Raw genomic sequence first — 16,539 nt, forward strand, 5'->3', positions numbered from 1 at the left:
AAATGTGGATACGCTGGGAATTCACACCCTGGCAGGCGGTTAGTGGTCCCATCAAGGGAATCGCTGAAGAGAATCACCGTGATCTTTGATTATCAAGAATTGTAAACCTCAGTTTCTCCACGCGCAGCGGCCCCACAGCGGGTATACGATGTTGTTCTCAGTCAAGCATGATCCAATTAGCGCTGTGGGCATCGAGTGGAGAGTGACTCTAATGTGCACACATCTTGGAGAGCATGGATCTTGAGTATGGATTAGGAATTCCCTGGAGTTGCAACTGTCTGTGACCTCTTTGTCAAGGGTTATTGGCGTAGTTAAACCAGAGTGTTGTTATGTACTCAAGCCTGCTGCTCATCAGTCATTTCTGCAGTTTCACAAGAAAAATCAAAAAAATAAATAAATAAAATTATTTTCATTCTGGGCTAAGTGGCTTCATGTGTTTTCTGACTGCTGGCCAGGACAGTCTTTTGATTTGTTTTTGCAATAATTGGTTATTTTGAAATATGTTAGAACCATGTAATATATGTTTTTAAATGCAATTTTCACCCTCCTTGAGAGAACGCCATGTTCCTCCAGCCACTTCTGTTATGCTAAGTTTATTAGCAGTTCACATAATTGACCTGTTTGTTTTTGAGGATTTCAGTTCTTTGGACGTGAAATTGGGAAGTCATTTTAATTAGCGGCTAATTTAGCCACATGTTTTTTTGTTTTGTTTTGTTTTGTTTTGGGGGGTTTTTACAGTTATTCCAGACAATTCGCCTGCTCAAGATTGTGTTCCATTTTGCATAGTAAGCTGAATAATAAAGGAATCATAAAAACATAGATTGTATTGCATTTTATTTAGAAAAATGTTGATTCCCTTAAGTTATATTAGCTTTGCTTTGGTTAGCATAAAATTTAGATGCAAGAAAATCACTTTTGCAATCTCCTCACCTCCCAAATATGGGAAGTGGAGGAGATTACATATACTAAAGCGTGCTGTGTGTAATCTTCTCATAGTTTAGGGTTTTATACATTTGATAGTTTTAGATTTCTTTGCTGTTTTTACTGCTTACATTTAACTAATGCTGTTACTAACTATTTAAACGACTTTTTCTGAAGTTATTGCCATTATGTAAGTATTACTATATCATAACGCACGTATTGTTCTTATCTTAATCTTGTCAAAATGCAGCACATGCCTTCCCTCTCTCCAGCAGTGTGCGTTACTTTCCTTCCTTATATTCAGTTCACTTCTCTCATGACTCTGTAGTGCCTCAGCTGTCAGTTCTTATCTTAAATCTTCTCTGCGGCGGGTACAGGAGCAGAAACACGTTTATGACACAAATGTTCTTAACACCTCTTCATTAACGCTGAAGCATTTAATCAAAAAAAAGGACTGAGGGCAGATTTGACAACATGATTTATGGGATTTTCTTCACTTTTTTTATGTCTAGTAACCCATGCCCTTTTATAGTTGCTCTCTGTGCTAAATCACTTTTGAGATTCCTGAACACTCATTATGTGGAAGAGCTTAGGACTGCCATACCAGACTTGTACTTTTAGCTGTATTACATATTACATATTTACATATTTACATATTACATACAGAAAGCAAACAGGGAAACTAACAAAATGGAAAACATATATTCCATTTTGTCTTCTTTTCAGACCTGGAATATGCTAAAGAAAAAAAAAAGCTTTTCTTGCTTGTCAATACTTCGTTAGGAATAAATAAATAAATTATATATATATATATATATATATATATATATATATATATATATATATATATATATATATATATATAACTTAATTTTGACAAAGACTTATTGAATACAAGAAAGCTATTTGTTAAAATTTTAATAGTTTAGTTTTGGGGGATGAGCAGGACCCTCAAAGGGGTGATAGACAGCGCTAAGACCCGCCTCCTGGCTCTGATTGGTTGTTTCTAGATGGTACTGGGAGAAGGCAGACGGCTCAATTTCTTTTTTCATAGAATATCAGTCTCATACCATACGACATATTGACATTTTCAATAAATGTAAACTTTTCACTTTTTTATAAAAGTAAGTCACATATTGCATCTTTAACTAGGTTATTTTAAAAGACATTCAAAAAGGGTGAAACTAATGTAAACCCTTTCTTCTTGTTTACATTTTTAAATCATGTGACTTAAAGCGTCGGCCTCTTAAAGCCACTGTTTCAAATTTGAGTCTCTTGTCTGCGATGTGGAAAGTGAGCCTCTGAAAAGGTTTACCTCCTCTTTGATGTTGAGGTCTGCACCGATCCCTGAACCCACCTGAATAGTTCACGCTCATATTTCTGTCTCTAGAGCGTCCTCACTGGCTTTACGAGGCCCTCTCTGCGTCATCGTGTCATCCAGAAGGCATTACTGAACACGACGCCCGCAGATGTTTTTCAAGACGCACGAATCCCTCTAAGCTGCGTTTCTGCGTCGAGCTTTCTTTGCGTCATGGCAGGAACGCCGTGAGCCCTGTCCGACTGACCCGTCCTTTCTTTCCCACCCTCTGTTATTAACTCGCTCTCAGGGCTGCTTTTCTTCTCCCTCGGTCCCGTGCTCTTCCTTTAAACAACAGAGAGCATGTTTGTTCTCTAAAATACTTGTCGTATTCTGGTGACATTTGTTTACACTGGTGGGTGTCCACTTCTAGTGGACACCCACCAGGACTGGAGATGTAATTTTAGCCTGGGTAAATTGTTTCCCATCTACAACCAAAATAAACCCAAGTCTGCTCCCTGGAGGTGTTTTCCATCCACTTACTTTAAGCTCTCTTCTTTTTCCCCCCACCCCCTCACCTTTCTCTGCAGATGAAACTGTGGAACAAGTACAAAGTAACCAGCATCCCTTCGTTGGTGTTCGTGGACGCTGCGACAGGAAAGGTGGTGTGTCGAAACGGTCTGCTGGTGGTGAGAGACGACCCTAAAGGTGAGAACAATGACCTGCATGCGCACCGTGTTGTGACCAACACTCAGATTCATTTCTCACTTTTTTTCTCGAAGCTCTGACCTTATTTCACTTCACTGGATGGTTTTGGAGGTTGGGGTTAATTTTAACCATTAAGCCTTTCAGGAAACCACCGTTTATAAGGCCAACCAAACGCATAACAGAGTAAAAAGGACAGTAGAACATATAAATTTTCCATGTCATGGCTTTATTACCCTGAAATCTTGGTGGGAAGCATTCATCATTCGCTCTGGCTTGTGGGTAACACCCAGCATTACTGTGGCTGCGTAGGAGACAATCTGGTGTTACAGTATGTCATTACACAAAAACTGTTATTGTATGCAGGGGGAATTACTGTTATGTCAAAAAGAAAATGCACAATCAAATAAATCATTCAAAATGGACAATTTGTGGCGTTTATACTGAAGAGTTTATATACGCAATGTAGTTGTAATGCATAATCCAGTTTCACCTACGTAGTTGTAACTGTATTTACTGTGTCACTGTCCGAAACAGTTCATTAAGTATGTTTGTAGCAAACGTTTCCTTTCTGGATTAATAATTTCTGCTCTTTTTGGCCCAGAATAGTAATAAAGTGTGCTAAAGCACAAAGTCTGAATGTTTAAGTGACGTTATGATGTCAGAAAGTGATTTCAAGAATGAATTTTGGTGCAAAATTTTATCTGGAATATAAAGGCAAGTATACTTCATCATGTATGTTCAAATCTCCGAGTATTAAAAGAAGCCACTGTCTCACAAATGGCAAACATGGCGCCGGTCATCAACACTAAAACTTGCTGCTACGTCTGAACGCCAGATGTGCATCTCCCAGCACAGTCGGCATGACAGATTCTCCAGTCAACAACCACTGAAAGGACGGAAAACCATTCTGGAAAATATGATGGAAGTTATGTTCCAACTGGTTGCAGCTCTGGAGTGACATAAATCTTTAAAATTCATTTTCTGGCATTCTTTGTCTCATTTTCTAATGACTTTCGGTGTGGCTTTTATGGCACATGGAACTGTTTTCTTTTTTTTAATTATTTTTTTTAAACTGAATTCCTAAAAATGCCAGGAATAAAACAAACTGTAAGGAAGTGAATTAGAATTAGAGCTCCCACCAATTAAACAGGCTTAGCAGTTCAATTAAATTCAAATTCAGTTCAAAAATACTTTAATGATCCCACAGGGAAAATAAGTGTTGTAATTATTATTAACTCATTTTCCCTTAGAAGTAGTCAAATATTGAAAAACAATAATTCAAAAATAATAAAGCATTTAGTCCGTAAGTGCAAAATAGATATGGACAAAATGTAATGTCAATTATTATTATTACATGCATGTTAATGATGCTGTAATAATAATCCAAGTTAAAACCCTTTACTCGTACAAGCTCTCGAGTTTAGAGTTATAACTTTTCCTCCTTGTTTGGGTTAATGCAACTATAATTCTAGTTCTATAATTCTGTGATTCTTACAGTGTGACCATTTCACAGCGACTTATCTGGAAAAACCTGTAATTCCATGTACTTTGAAGTGAAGACAGATAATTAACAAAAGTGAGGCTGCATTTATTTCGTCCTCTGCAGCTGAAGAAATAAAAAAATCTTCCAAAGTGCCTCATCTCTGTCTGATGTTGGGGGGAAATAAAGGGAAACATGTTGTTGATGGCAGGAAAACAGAAAAGATGAGGGAATAAGAGTATCTCAGGATTTTTTATTAAACCCTCCTCAGACTCCCATTTTTTTTTTTAAGAGAAAAGATTGATCTCTGCAAATGAGGATTTTTCAGCGAGTGTAATCTTGGACTTGATATTTTCTGACTTTTCTGTCATTTTACTGATTTATTAATCAGGTGTGACAATGTAACAAACCGATCCCTCTCCTGCGGTCCTACGTTTTGGTGTTTGAATTGGAAAAGGGCAGTAAAACCGGGGGGTTTTTCTGCACGCTGAAACTGGGAGGGGTGTGTGAGAAAGGACCCTCAGTAATGTTCTCTCTGCCTTTCACTCTCTGTGAAAAGGCCTGACTTGAGTGGCGGCAGACTGGCCTGCAGCGTAAAGATGGAGTGCACGTTTACAATCAGGACAACAATGAAAGGGAACGCCAGCGCAGCACAGACGTGTCCTTCCTGCCTAATGAAGCACTAGACAACCGCGCTCACATAAAGAGGCTATTATGATCAGCCATACAAGGTTTTATTTATTATTACCCCCCAGACCCTCGGTTTTTTTGGGGTTTTTTTTTTAACCAAATGCATCTCCAGAGCAGGAGCAGGACAATGAGAGCACGCTGAAAAGGAAATGAAAAGTGTCAAAAAGAGCTGGAGGGCAGAATTACAGGCAGCAATGATTTGCTTGAGAGGCTTGGCTTTTCATGTTCATTAAAACCGTTTTTTTTCTTCTTTTTTTTTGTATGTGTGTGTGTGTTTGGCGTGTGTGTGTGTTTCAAAAAGTAGATGTCACCAAAAAATAAAAAATTTTGCAGCTTGGTGTCTGGAATCAGACAATTTGCTGCTTTTTTTCTTTTTTTTCTTTCTTTTTTTTACTTTATTTCTGGCCACTCTGGATGCACATCAAGTTAGCATTCAGGTTTATGATGGCATGTTTTGTAAGTAGTGTGAAAGTTTTCATGTACCGAGTTATTATCATGGATGTACACGGTAGATTAAGATTTGCACAAAACGGTTCAAGATTTACAATTGTAGTCAAACAATACTAAAAACACACTACTTACAGTTTTCAACAACTTTTATTGGTCATTAGAGCTAATAGTTAGCATTAACAGAGCCTGCTGTTGGTGGGACGCAACAGCAGCTTGTAGTGGCTATTTTAGTCAAACAAAACTAAAAACAAAAGATGATGACCTTTCTCAAACCAGTTTTCAAAAAAAAATTTTCTTTGCCATTAGTCCATTTCAGGCTAACATTTAGCACTGTGAGCCTGCTGTTGTTGGCATGCTGCCAGCAGTTTGTAGTTGCTTTCTGGACAAGCTTCCAGACAAATAATGAACCAGTAATCTCTGCTCTACCTGCCTGCTGTTAAACACGTAGGGAATTAAACATATTTTTTGTCAAACAAGACTAAAAGTAAAGATGGTGACCTCTCTTCAAACTGTTTCCAAAAACTTTTATTAGCTACAAGTGCAGTTAGCGCTAATAGTTAGCACGCCAACAGCGGTTTGTCATTCAGTTATGGACAAGCTTCCACACAAATGATGAATCGGCAATCTCCGGTCCACCTGCCTTCTGTTAAGCATTTAGGGGATTTTCTAGTCAAACAAGACTAAAAATGAAGAATGATGACCTTTCTTCAAAGCGCTTTCAATGACTTTTATTAGCTATGAGTGCTGTTGGTGCTAATAGTTAGCACCATGACCCTGCTATTGTTAGCACTCTGTTTGTAGTGTTATGGACAAGATTCCTAACAAATAATGAACCAGCAATCTCTGTTCCGCCTGCCTGCTGTTAAACATTTAGGGGACTTTACTATTTTCATCAAACAAAACTTAAAAAGAAAAAAAGAAAGATGGTGACCTTTCTGTTTTCAACTACTTTTATTAGCTAATGATTAGCCCTGTGAGCTTGCTGTTGTTGGGGTGCCAACAGTAGTTTGTAGTTGCATTATGGAGAAGCTTCCAAACAAATAACGAACCAGTCATCTCTGTTCTACCTGGATGTTAAACATTTAGGCCTTCAGCGTTGAATTTAGCAGTAATCTCTTCCCATGTTTCCCCTCCACCCCTCCTCTCAGGTCTGGAGTTCCCCTGGGGCCCGAAGCCCTTCGCAGAGGTGGTGGCGGGGCCTCTGCTCAGGAACAACAGGCAGACAGCAGACAGCAGCTCTCTGGAGGGACACTATGTGGGAGTGTATTTCTCAGCACACTGGGTGAGTGAGGAGAGAGAAGACAAAGAGGAGCCCCTTTTTGGTTTTTTTGTTTTAATTTCCAGACGTCTGAACTCTTAAAAACTGACAGCAGATCAGAGCAGGAGGAGGCGACTCCGCTGTTCGTCTGTTTACATTAGAAGCCGTCGGCCATCTTTGAGTCCTTTCTCCACCTCTGGACCTGCAGCCCACTACACCTCAGTGGGCTGCAGCCATTTGTCCGATAGCCGACCGAGGTTTCATGACTGGGCGATGATCCGTCGCTGAGGAGACGCAGCTCGTCGGGTCTCCTAAAGCAAGTCAGCACAGCAGCTGGCAGAGCCGCAGCCGGTTCAGAGCGGTGACGCCTCGATGTACTGGCTGGAGTCCCGAGCACATTAAAACCTGGAACAGAACAGAGTCACAAAAATGCCATTAGAGCAGCGTTTTCATCTCTGCTCAGTCGTTTGATGAAACCAGGAACACCAGCACCTCAGTATGGAGCTTTCTTCACTGTGGTTTTCTCCTTAAAGCAAGAGATTTTTTTTGTGTGGTTTGTTGTTTGGGAGAAATTTCTACCTTCCTTATCCCACACTCTTTAAACATTGTGTCTGTCTGTCTGTTCGTCTGTCCGTTAAGCCATCATTTTGTCTAGATGTCCATTTGACTTTCTGCCTTTTTGTCCACACATGCAGTCATCCATTCATCCATGTTTATAAATGTTTGTATTTTTGTCCATCCCTCTATGCATTTGTCCATCCAGTCATTGTTTTGTTAATCTGTAGTTTTGTCCGTCTCTGTCCTTTTGTCTGTCCATTCATTAAGTGTGTTTGTCTGTCTCTGGGCGTGTTCTTTAGTATTTTTGTTCATTGATCCATTGAAGCTCCAACCCCTTCATAAAAAAAATAAATAAAAAATTCCCCTTGTATGTGACAAAACCACAATAAAACTAAAGAATATCTGCTGTGGTTGATGGGTTTTAGTTTTTCAACTTCAAAGCTGCCAATGGTCCCTTTTCTGGGCACCCAAATACAAATGAACTGTTTCCATCAACATTGACATTAAAGCGCGAGATGGACGATGGAAACACATTTACCTGAATAAGTTCTGACGTAGCAGATGCACAAAGCTTTTCAAAGTAAGACTCTCTCCAGTTCTATGAGCTGCTAGATTGCAACCTCTACATCTTTTTTTTTTTACTGCAGCCTTGTGCAGAGGTTAGCAGAGTTCTCAAAAATGCTAAAATTAAAATTAGTACTAATTCAACATATTTCCACTCAGTTAAAAGCCAAAAAAATCCTTGGTACTGAGGATACATTTTTAGACAAACTGATGGGAGAAAGAGAGGATGCAATCGACAGAAGGCAAATACACCAGCACACCACATAGGCAGCCCCGCCCATAAAAGATAATCAGTAGGACAACGTTAATCAAATAAATATTTCGCCTTTGCTGTCCAAGAAATGACTCAAGAAAAAAGTATTTGGTTAAAAAGGCTGAGGAACCGATCAAAGCATCAAACATTTAATATCTTAAAATAACGTCAGCAAACTGATCAAAGTCTAAAGTTTAGTGGAAGTTGTTAAAGACCAAAATAAAAATAATTCGTATAACAAAACTAGGCAAAATTAAAAAAAAATTCCAAATTAGTTTCTTTCAAAATAAAACTTATGAAAATTTAACAAAAGCTGCATGGATGTGCGTGTTTGATCAAAATAAACTTGTTCTTCATTCAGTATCCAGAAGTTTTACTTGAGTAAATGTAGCAACACTTTATAATAGAATCACTCAAATAAAAGTAAATAATAGAGTGTGGTAAAAAAAAAAAAAAAAAAAATTCCCAAAACGTCGCTAGTTACTGCCAAACTCTGGCCATGCGTAGTGTCAACGTCTGAAGAAATTATGACTTTAATTTTGAAACTAGCCTGGTTGATTCGCTCCAAACCAGTACGTAAAACATGCTTCATTCGCTTTTTTTATTCTTTCTTTTATGTGACATTTAAAAGAAAAAAAGACATTGGATGGAAACGCATCGACTGTTGGTGTGTTAAAGTTTTACCTTTATGATTAGAAAAGAGCGGCAAACGGAGCCTGGGAACGGCGGGGAATCTAGGCCGCTCTGTTTTCCCTCCTGACTCTCTGATGTCATCCTAATGCCAGCCATACCAGCGCTCCCTCCTTCTGGTTGGACTGGAACCCACACACACAGCAGAGCAAACATTTTCCTGATCTGCAGTAATGCATCAGGATTAGGAGCTGGCGTGTGTGTTTGAAAAAAAAAGCTGGATACAGAACCGGAGAGAATTACCAGTTTGTTGGAAAGGTGTTTGGTGACAAACATGTGAGAGTCATGAAACGGCTTTGGCTCGGTTTTCTTATAAAGGTTCTTAGAAAAATGGGAAAGCATGAAATATACTTTTAATATTTTCCGGATTGCGATAACTATGTTAGCAAAAAAGGGGGCTTGGGGGTAAAAACTTTTATTTATTTTTTCTTCCCCAGACTATGATTTACAAGAACCAGACTTGTCCTAATTTATAATTCATTTATAATTCATCCAGATTCTGTTCAGCTTCCAATTATTTGGAATATATATATATATATATATATATATATACACAGGATACAAGAAGTGTGTCTTAAGGGGCCTTTGCAAGTTAGCATGAAGCTACTTAATAAAAAGAAAGATCCCCAAGTAAAAACTGGTTTGCTATAGGACAGAAAATGTTGGAAAAAGGAGACAAGTTCCCCCAAAGAACTAAGCTGTGAAAACAATTAATCAAATCCAGTTTAAGGTCAGATTCTTACCAATTCATGCCTCCTGTCACGCCTAGACGCTTCTGAAACAAGTAATCATAAAAAATGTTCAAATCTCGTTCATTATTTTGAAGGTTTTACTTTTTTACCGTCTCTTTAGATCCTCTTCAGCAGAAACAATTAAAGTTTTTTTTTGGGGGGGGGGGGAGTTTGGCTCCAGTGAAATGAAATGCTTCTGTGTGTCTCTTAGTGTCCGCCGTGTCGCAGTCTGACCCGAGTCCTGGTGGAGTCCTACCGAATCGTCAAAGAGTCCGGTCACAAGTTTGAGATAGTGTTCGTCAGCGCTGACAGGTGAATGTCGCTGCCGGTTCATTCTCTTCGTCAAGTGTCACCTCTGCGTCCGTCTTCTCAAACAGGTACAGGAGTAAAAAGCAGAGCTTCGTCTGAATGTTCTCTTTCCATTTTAGGTCAGAAGAGTCTTTTAAGCAGTATTTCAGCGAGATGCCGTGGTTGGCTGTCCCGTACTCGGACGAGGCGCGGAGATCTCGACTCAACAGGCTGTATGGGATACAAGGTATTTTAAGTTTTGCATCTACAAACCTCCAATAGAAGTAGGGAAAATATATACAAGTTATCTACTAATTAGTTATTCTAAAGTTTATTGATTTTAAGGATTCACTAAGGATTCATTTATAAGCGGCCATTTTTTTTAAAAGCCGAGTTTTCTCTTGTATCAAGAGGGTCGACCATGTTTCCATAACATGAAAGCTCAATTTTTCATATGTAAACTTAATAAAAGCACGTAATTCAGTTTTAATGTCGCTTTCTGTCAGCTGTATTAAAAATTGACATTATTAAACTTATTTGTAAAATATGACAAAAGAGGAACCTCTTAGCTAAATGGAAAATAAAAGATGAAAATGATAAAATATGTGAATCACTTAATCCCACATGAACAGAGAGCTGTTTATGCAGAAGCAGACTTCTCCATGAAGTGAATCTTAAAACTGTGCATCATAAAGTGAAATAACTCACGACATCATGTTTGTTTGTTTTTTTCATCATGTTGCAATTTTTCTCCTCCGCTTGGATGTAGTGGTTAAAAAAACAGAAATTTTGAGATTTATCTCAGAAATTACCTGGGAAAAACATAGTGATTTCAAAGTTTCAAAAATTGCATATTTTCACATTTTTTGACCTCAAAGATTTTCCACTTTTGATGTCTCCAAAATGTCCAAGTGTTTTTTGTAGAAAACTTCTGAGATCTCAAAATTTCTGAGTTTTCTTTTTTCTAATCAATTACTGACGTTTCAAACTCCAAAATTTCCAAGAAAAATTTCTGAGACGAATCTCAAAATTTCTGAATTTGTTGGTGGAAATGTACTCCTCCTTTATTTCTTTTCATCTGCAATGGCCCTGTTATGCCATTGTACATCCTCGTCTTCGTAGCACATCGGTAACCTCTGAACGAGGTGTCGACTCTGCTCCACCAAGCAGCGTCACTGAGGTAAAACTTAAGGATCTTGTCAAGTGTCAATATTTCAAAATGGAACCACATAAAGTGCATTTCACATCCAACACCAGTCTCTGCTCAGATGATGACCGGTGGTGGCCTCTGCTGGACGGAAGCCAAACTACAACACCCAAAGCGAGTCCAAGCCGACGTTATCAGTTAATCGATTGGAACTCATTTTCAATCTAATGAACTTATAATCGACAATTAATGACAAGTTGTCCTCATCCCCAGAAGCTGGTTTATAATTTCTGCCATGCTGGGTTACATCAGACTGCTGACAGCTCTCTGCGACCAGCACAGATTCGCCCTGAGGAATGTGGACCGGTTATCGAGTTAACCGTCTCTCTGACTGCAGAAGTGAAGCGTCTCTCCTTCACTTTTCCCCTGATTGTCTCCTCTGTGCTGCGGAGGATGATGTGAGCTGGAGCTGGAGCTGGCTCTGTCCTGTGAAGAATGTCAGGAATGCCCAGAGGACGAGTCAATAGTCCTGTCCCCCCCCGCCCCCCCACATCCAGCTTAAACTCCTGCAGTCCATGATTGCCTCCTCTTTTGCAAACCTCAGTCCACATGTGCAGCTCCCTGACTCATGAACCACTTGCTGGCTCACGGCGGCTGTTTCTGATAAGAAACAGACACTCTTTTTTTTTTTTTTTTTTTTGCGAAGTAAGGGGAATGTGTTTGTAACAGCAAGCTATAGCAAAAGTACTTTCCAATAAAATCTATTAAAAGGAGGGGAAAAAAAGAAAGAAGAAAAATCTCCACGTAGCAAAGAAAACCTCAGCGGGAGAGTGAGGCAGGGAGGGGGAAGCGTCCGTTCCACGGAGCGATAATTGACGGAAATGACCCACGCTCTTTGCCCGTTTCCTTCCCCTCCTCTGTTCGTCTGCCTCTTATGTCACCCTCTTTCCGTCCTGCCCTCCCTCCAGGTATTCCCACGCTGATCCTGCTGGACGCCGAAGGCCGTGTGATCACGCGACAGGGCCGTGTGGAGGTGCTGAACGACCCGGAGTGCCGGCTCTTCCCGTGGCACCCGCGGCCCGTGCTTGAGCTGAGCGAGGCCAACGCCGTGCAGCTCCATGAGGGGCCCTGCCTCGTCCTGTTTGTGGGTGAGCTGACCAGGCATCTGCCATTTGGACCTAGAGGCAAAGAAGGGGGTTAAATGTGATGCGGAAAGCTGGTCGATTTTATGCCTTTTTTTTTTAAAGCTGAGTTTTCTCTTGTACCAAGAGGGTCAACCGTCTTTTCATAACCCATTTTGTATATTCTACAGATATAAACTGAATTTCTGTCTTGATTTCAGAGTTATTTGAGACACAATATCACATATATTTTTTTATTCTGATAAGACTCAAGCAGCACTACTTTGTGTTGGTTTGTTACAGAAAATCTAAAAGAAAATGCATAAAATATTCAAGTTGTGTGAATAAGTGTAGATAAAGTGTGGGGAATTCTTCCTGAGTAGAAAAAAAAGTTTCTCTTGTTCTTGAAATCCTTAAAAAGTGCTTCATTTCTGATTCAGACTGCACAGTTTTGTAATAAAGTTCAATCTAGTGTTTGATGAAAAGTTCAAATTCAGAAAAAAAAAATTAAGTTGGAATCAGATATTTACGCTTGTTGCTGAAATATCAACAAGCAGCACTACTTTGCTGCTTGTTGAAATAGTTTAAATATTAGAAAATGTTTGAAAAGTGTACCAACCGAGTTTCTGTATTTGCTTAGTAGATTTTTTTTTATCTGGATGGGAACCAAATTTGATGACTTCTTATAAAACTGAGGAAAGAAAAGAAAGATGCACAATAACAACTCTTGAATTTGTTCTGTTGAACAAATTCTGTAGCCTCTGTTTCCTTTCCCTCTTTTAAACAGGGGTTTCTTTTAAAAGAAACAGGGTTTCTTTTAAAGGTTGGACTGTGACTCTGTCCAACCTTATTCAGATGCTGAAGAGGAAGGTGAACTGGAGCCAGCCAAGGAGTTGATTCAGCCAATAGCAGAGAAGCTCATGGCCAAGTATAAAGCCAAGGAGGAGGAGACGCCACTGCTGTTCTTTGTTGCCGGAGAGGTGAGAGGAAGTGTCTGAGTGCCACTCGACACAAAGACACATTGTCTCTTTGCGATAATTCATGAGCTTCAGAGCTTCTATATGCGTGGAGTTTGTTTCCACAAAGGCGTATATTTTTACATCCGTTTTCTCTCGTTGCCTGTTGCTGAGCTGGCGATAAATTCCACCAGGTTTGATTTCCAGATTGGGTTCACAGTCGGATATCGGTCCTCGCTCCAAGCTTTGAGCAGAGCTTCCAGGGCTGTGGGCCCACAGTCCTTCACTTGGGCCTGGGATCGCCTGGGTCGTCGCCGGGTCGGTTGCCAAGCCAGCTGCTGGGAGTCGATCTCAATGAGAAGGCTGGCAGTTCTTCAGAGAAGAGGCCAGGCAGAAGAAAACGATCCAGAACATTTTTTTTACTAGTGCTGTCAACCGATTTAAAAACTTAATCAGACTGATCACCTTCTACCTCTGTGATTAATAATGATTAATCACTATGCTTAACTTTTTAAACTTGAAATTGGTTTCCTGGGAAAGCCCCTTATCTGATTGTTTTGGGGGGGTTTTGATGGGGGGTTTTTCGCAGCAGAAAGCAGGTAATGTAGTCTGCCAGTACTAAACAGCATCTAAGGAAAACTTACTCCATTACAAATGCATACATGTAATGGCAAACTTGTCTAGGGGACAACTGACATAACAATTTTTATTTTCTACTTCTTGAGTGTGTCACTCCTTTCTGATGCCACCCTGGGCAATTGCCTATATCAAAAACTGAATGAAATTCTTTAATAAAGTTAATGTCAGGGTCTGTATTGCATTTAAATCAAAAACTATATCAACAAAATAACCATCGCTTTAAGTTCAAAAACCTTTTTTGCTGCCAAATCATTGAATAAAAAGATATGAGCACCATGACAAAGATTTTTATTGTTCTTAATCTGTGAGGTTATTCAAGCACGAGCTCGGTTCACTTCTTTGAAAAAATCCATCTTTAGAAATACGGACACTGAGATTAGCGTCAGGAACGTCTGTGCTGCTGCTGCGTGTTTAGTTTTAAGATGATATTTTAGCTTTGAGGAAGCTAACTCCTTTTATCATAACTTGTTTACAGCAGCGTCTGATCATATCATTTTTCGAAGCAAGAATTAAACCCCAATTGGGCCAAGAGGAGCAGCTTTGTCCTCCATTGCTATTGTATGCGGATGTGGTGTGTGTGTCAGATTTGTGGATGTACCAGAAACGCATGAATGGAAAAGTTCCTGCTGGGACTTGTACATTAAAAACAAATTTAATAATTGCGCAAAAAATTGTAACGCATTACAATCTATAAGGAACATCCTGACCCTACAAAAACATAATCAAGCACACACACACTTTCTTAGTTTTTGGCGTAAGTTTGTGAGTTGTGACCATAACAGAGGCGATGACGATGTTGTACATCACAGTACATTGTGCAGCAAATGTAATTTAGGCTTTATTGCGTCATTTATGAGTTGTAAAAGAGTAAAGTCTGTCTCTCAGGACATCAAAGTGTTATAAAAGACGGATGTTTGAGCCGTCAGTTGAGGTTTTATCGTCTGGCAGTCATGTGTGAAACATCGCGGTTCATCAGTGATCCGAATATTTCTGCTGCGGTCCTCCACGGCCAAACGCATACTGAGTCACATCACAGCTGTGAGTGTGGTCGGCCCTTTGTCTCTTCAAAAAAAAAAAAAGTATTTTCTTTTCTAGCGTTTGAGCTGCGCAGACCGAGCAGACAAGGTAGCCAAACAAAAGAAAATCTCCACGACTTCCTCCGGAGGCCAACGCCTGACGTGGAGATTAGATCCCCTCGGATCAGAGAGACCGGAGGGGCCGTGGTGACGGATTGCGGTTCCTTCACGCAGCTTGCCTCGCATGATCCGTCATCCATGCTCCATGTGGCTGTAAGAGAGCCTGAAAGGGAGCGGGGGTTTTACTTGTAGCGGCGAGGATCTGGCAGTATTTCACCGGGGGGGAACGTTGCCGTCTTCTGTGACGGCTTCCATATGCGAGTATTAAGTGTTCAGCGTTTTCGAACGGAGCCCGTTTTTATTGTCAGTCACCGGAGGAAGAAACCACATAGTTCTCTTTTGTTTGTAGTTTTACAAATCAGAAGGTCACCAGCTTTGCTTAGCCTTTTTAGGTAGCGGCACAGTAAAGATATTCAATGAAAAGTCTCTGAGCTGATTGTTTGCTTTGATCCTGTTTAGCTGGGAGAGCGGAGGATTCTCTGATAACAGGACATCAGAGAGCGGAAGGGCTTGTGTAAGGTCGGAGTGAGTGTTACTCACAGCAGGAAGTACATCTAAAGTCGGCTTCCTGAAAAGAAAGTAAATAATAAACTCAAAAATGGCACATAAATCAGAAACCTTAGCTGGAACCGCACAGGGAAGGCTTCCATCACAAGATTAGCTCTTTGCTGCAGTGCCACCTTCTGGTCTCTTTCTGTAACTTCAAATTTAATCTTTCCCATATGAAAGTGTTTTTTGTTGTTGTTGTTGTTGTTGTTGTTTTTTTAATGAGTCTATCTTTGAGCCAACAAGTTAAGCTGAGGGGAATTCAGGTCAGGAAATATCTATCAACAGTGTAGCTGAGCTCTTAGCCAGGTAGGCAACTCTCTGATTATTAAAGGTGCATTATGTAACTTTTATTAAAAAAAAGTTGTTTTTTTTTACAAATTTGTTAAAACTATTACCATGTCGTGACAGCATGCTATGAGACAGATAATCTGTGAAAAGACAGATTCTGATCTCCACGCTACTATTACCGTCTGAAGAAATGCACCAACCAAAAACAACCAATCAGAGCCAAGAGAAGGGTCTTAGCGCTGTCAATCAACCTCATGCACTCTCTGTTCAGTGTGCTAATGGAGGAGAAACAACACATAGTAGAAGGAAAACCATTTATCCATCGTAACTGAGGGCTATGCTAACTTGCTTAGCTATACCATAGCCTGTTGCTGCATGGAGGGTGATTGACAGCGCTAAGATCCGCTTCCTGGTTTTGATTGGTTGTTTCCAGTTGGCACTTGGAGAAGAAATTTTTTTATTTTTGTATTGAAGTTTCTCAGCTCTACCATAAACAAGATTTTGCTTTGATTTGCTCTCAGATTATATCTTTTTGCTCATTTGTTTCTGTTTTGTCATGTTAAATAGGATACTAAAGTATTTTGTAGACACCTATAAACTTAATCTAAATTCTATCTTAGGTTTTAACAAAATAAATCAAAAGAAGTGCCACAAGAATGCCTAATGATCAGAAGTTTGATGATGCATCAAATTTAACCAATACAGCATCAGTACTGATATTGGCGATCCTGACCCTGTGTCTACTTAGTATCGGATCGATATCAAAATACGCAGTATCGCACACCTCTAATAGAAACATGTCTCAGCACATTTGC

General features: G+C 39.8%; 1 protein-coding gene across 1 annotated transcript in view; it reads left to right on the forward strand.

The window, feature by feature from the left end:
• nxn (nucleoredoxin) overlaps nt 1-16,539 on the forward strand; it is a 67,837-nt gene that overhangs the window by 49,485 nt on the left and 1,813 nt on the right. Inside the window, exons 2-7 of the mRNA XM_015003642.2 lie at nt 2,809-2,926; nt 6,695-6,828; nt 9,812-9,912; nt 10,029-10,135; nt 12,004-12,183; nt 13,012-13,136. Of these exons, the coding sequence (XP_014859128.2) occupies nt 2,809-2,926; nt 6,695-6,828; nt 9,812-9,912; nt 10,029-10,135; nt 12,004-12,183; nt 13,012-13,136 (765 nt within the window). The remainder of the gene's footprint in view (nt 1-2,808; nt 2,927-6,694; nt 6,829-9,811; nt 9,913-10,028; nt 10,136-12,003; nt 12,184-13,011; nt 13,137-16,539) is intronic.

Source organism: Poecilia mexicana, unplaced genomic scaffold, assembly GCF_051168715.1.
Source record: "Poecilia mexicana isolate PSO_F unplaced genomic scaffold, ASM5116871v1 scaffold_13, whole genome shotgun sequence".
NCBI classification, from domain to species: Eukaryota; Metazoa; Chordata; class Actinopteri; order Cyprinodontiformes; family Poeciliidae; genus Poecilia; species Poecilia mexicana.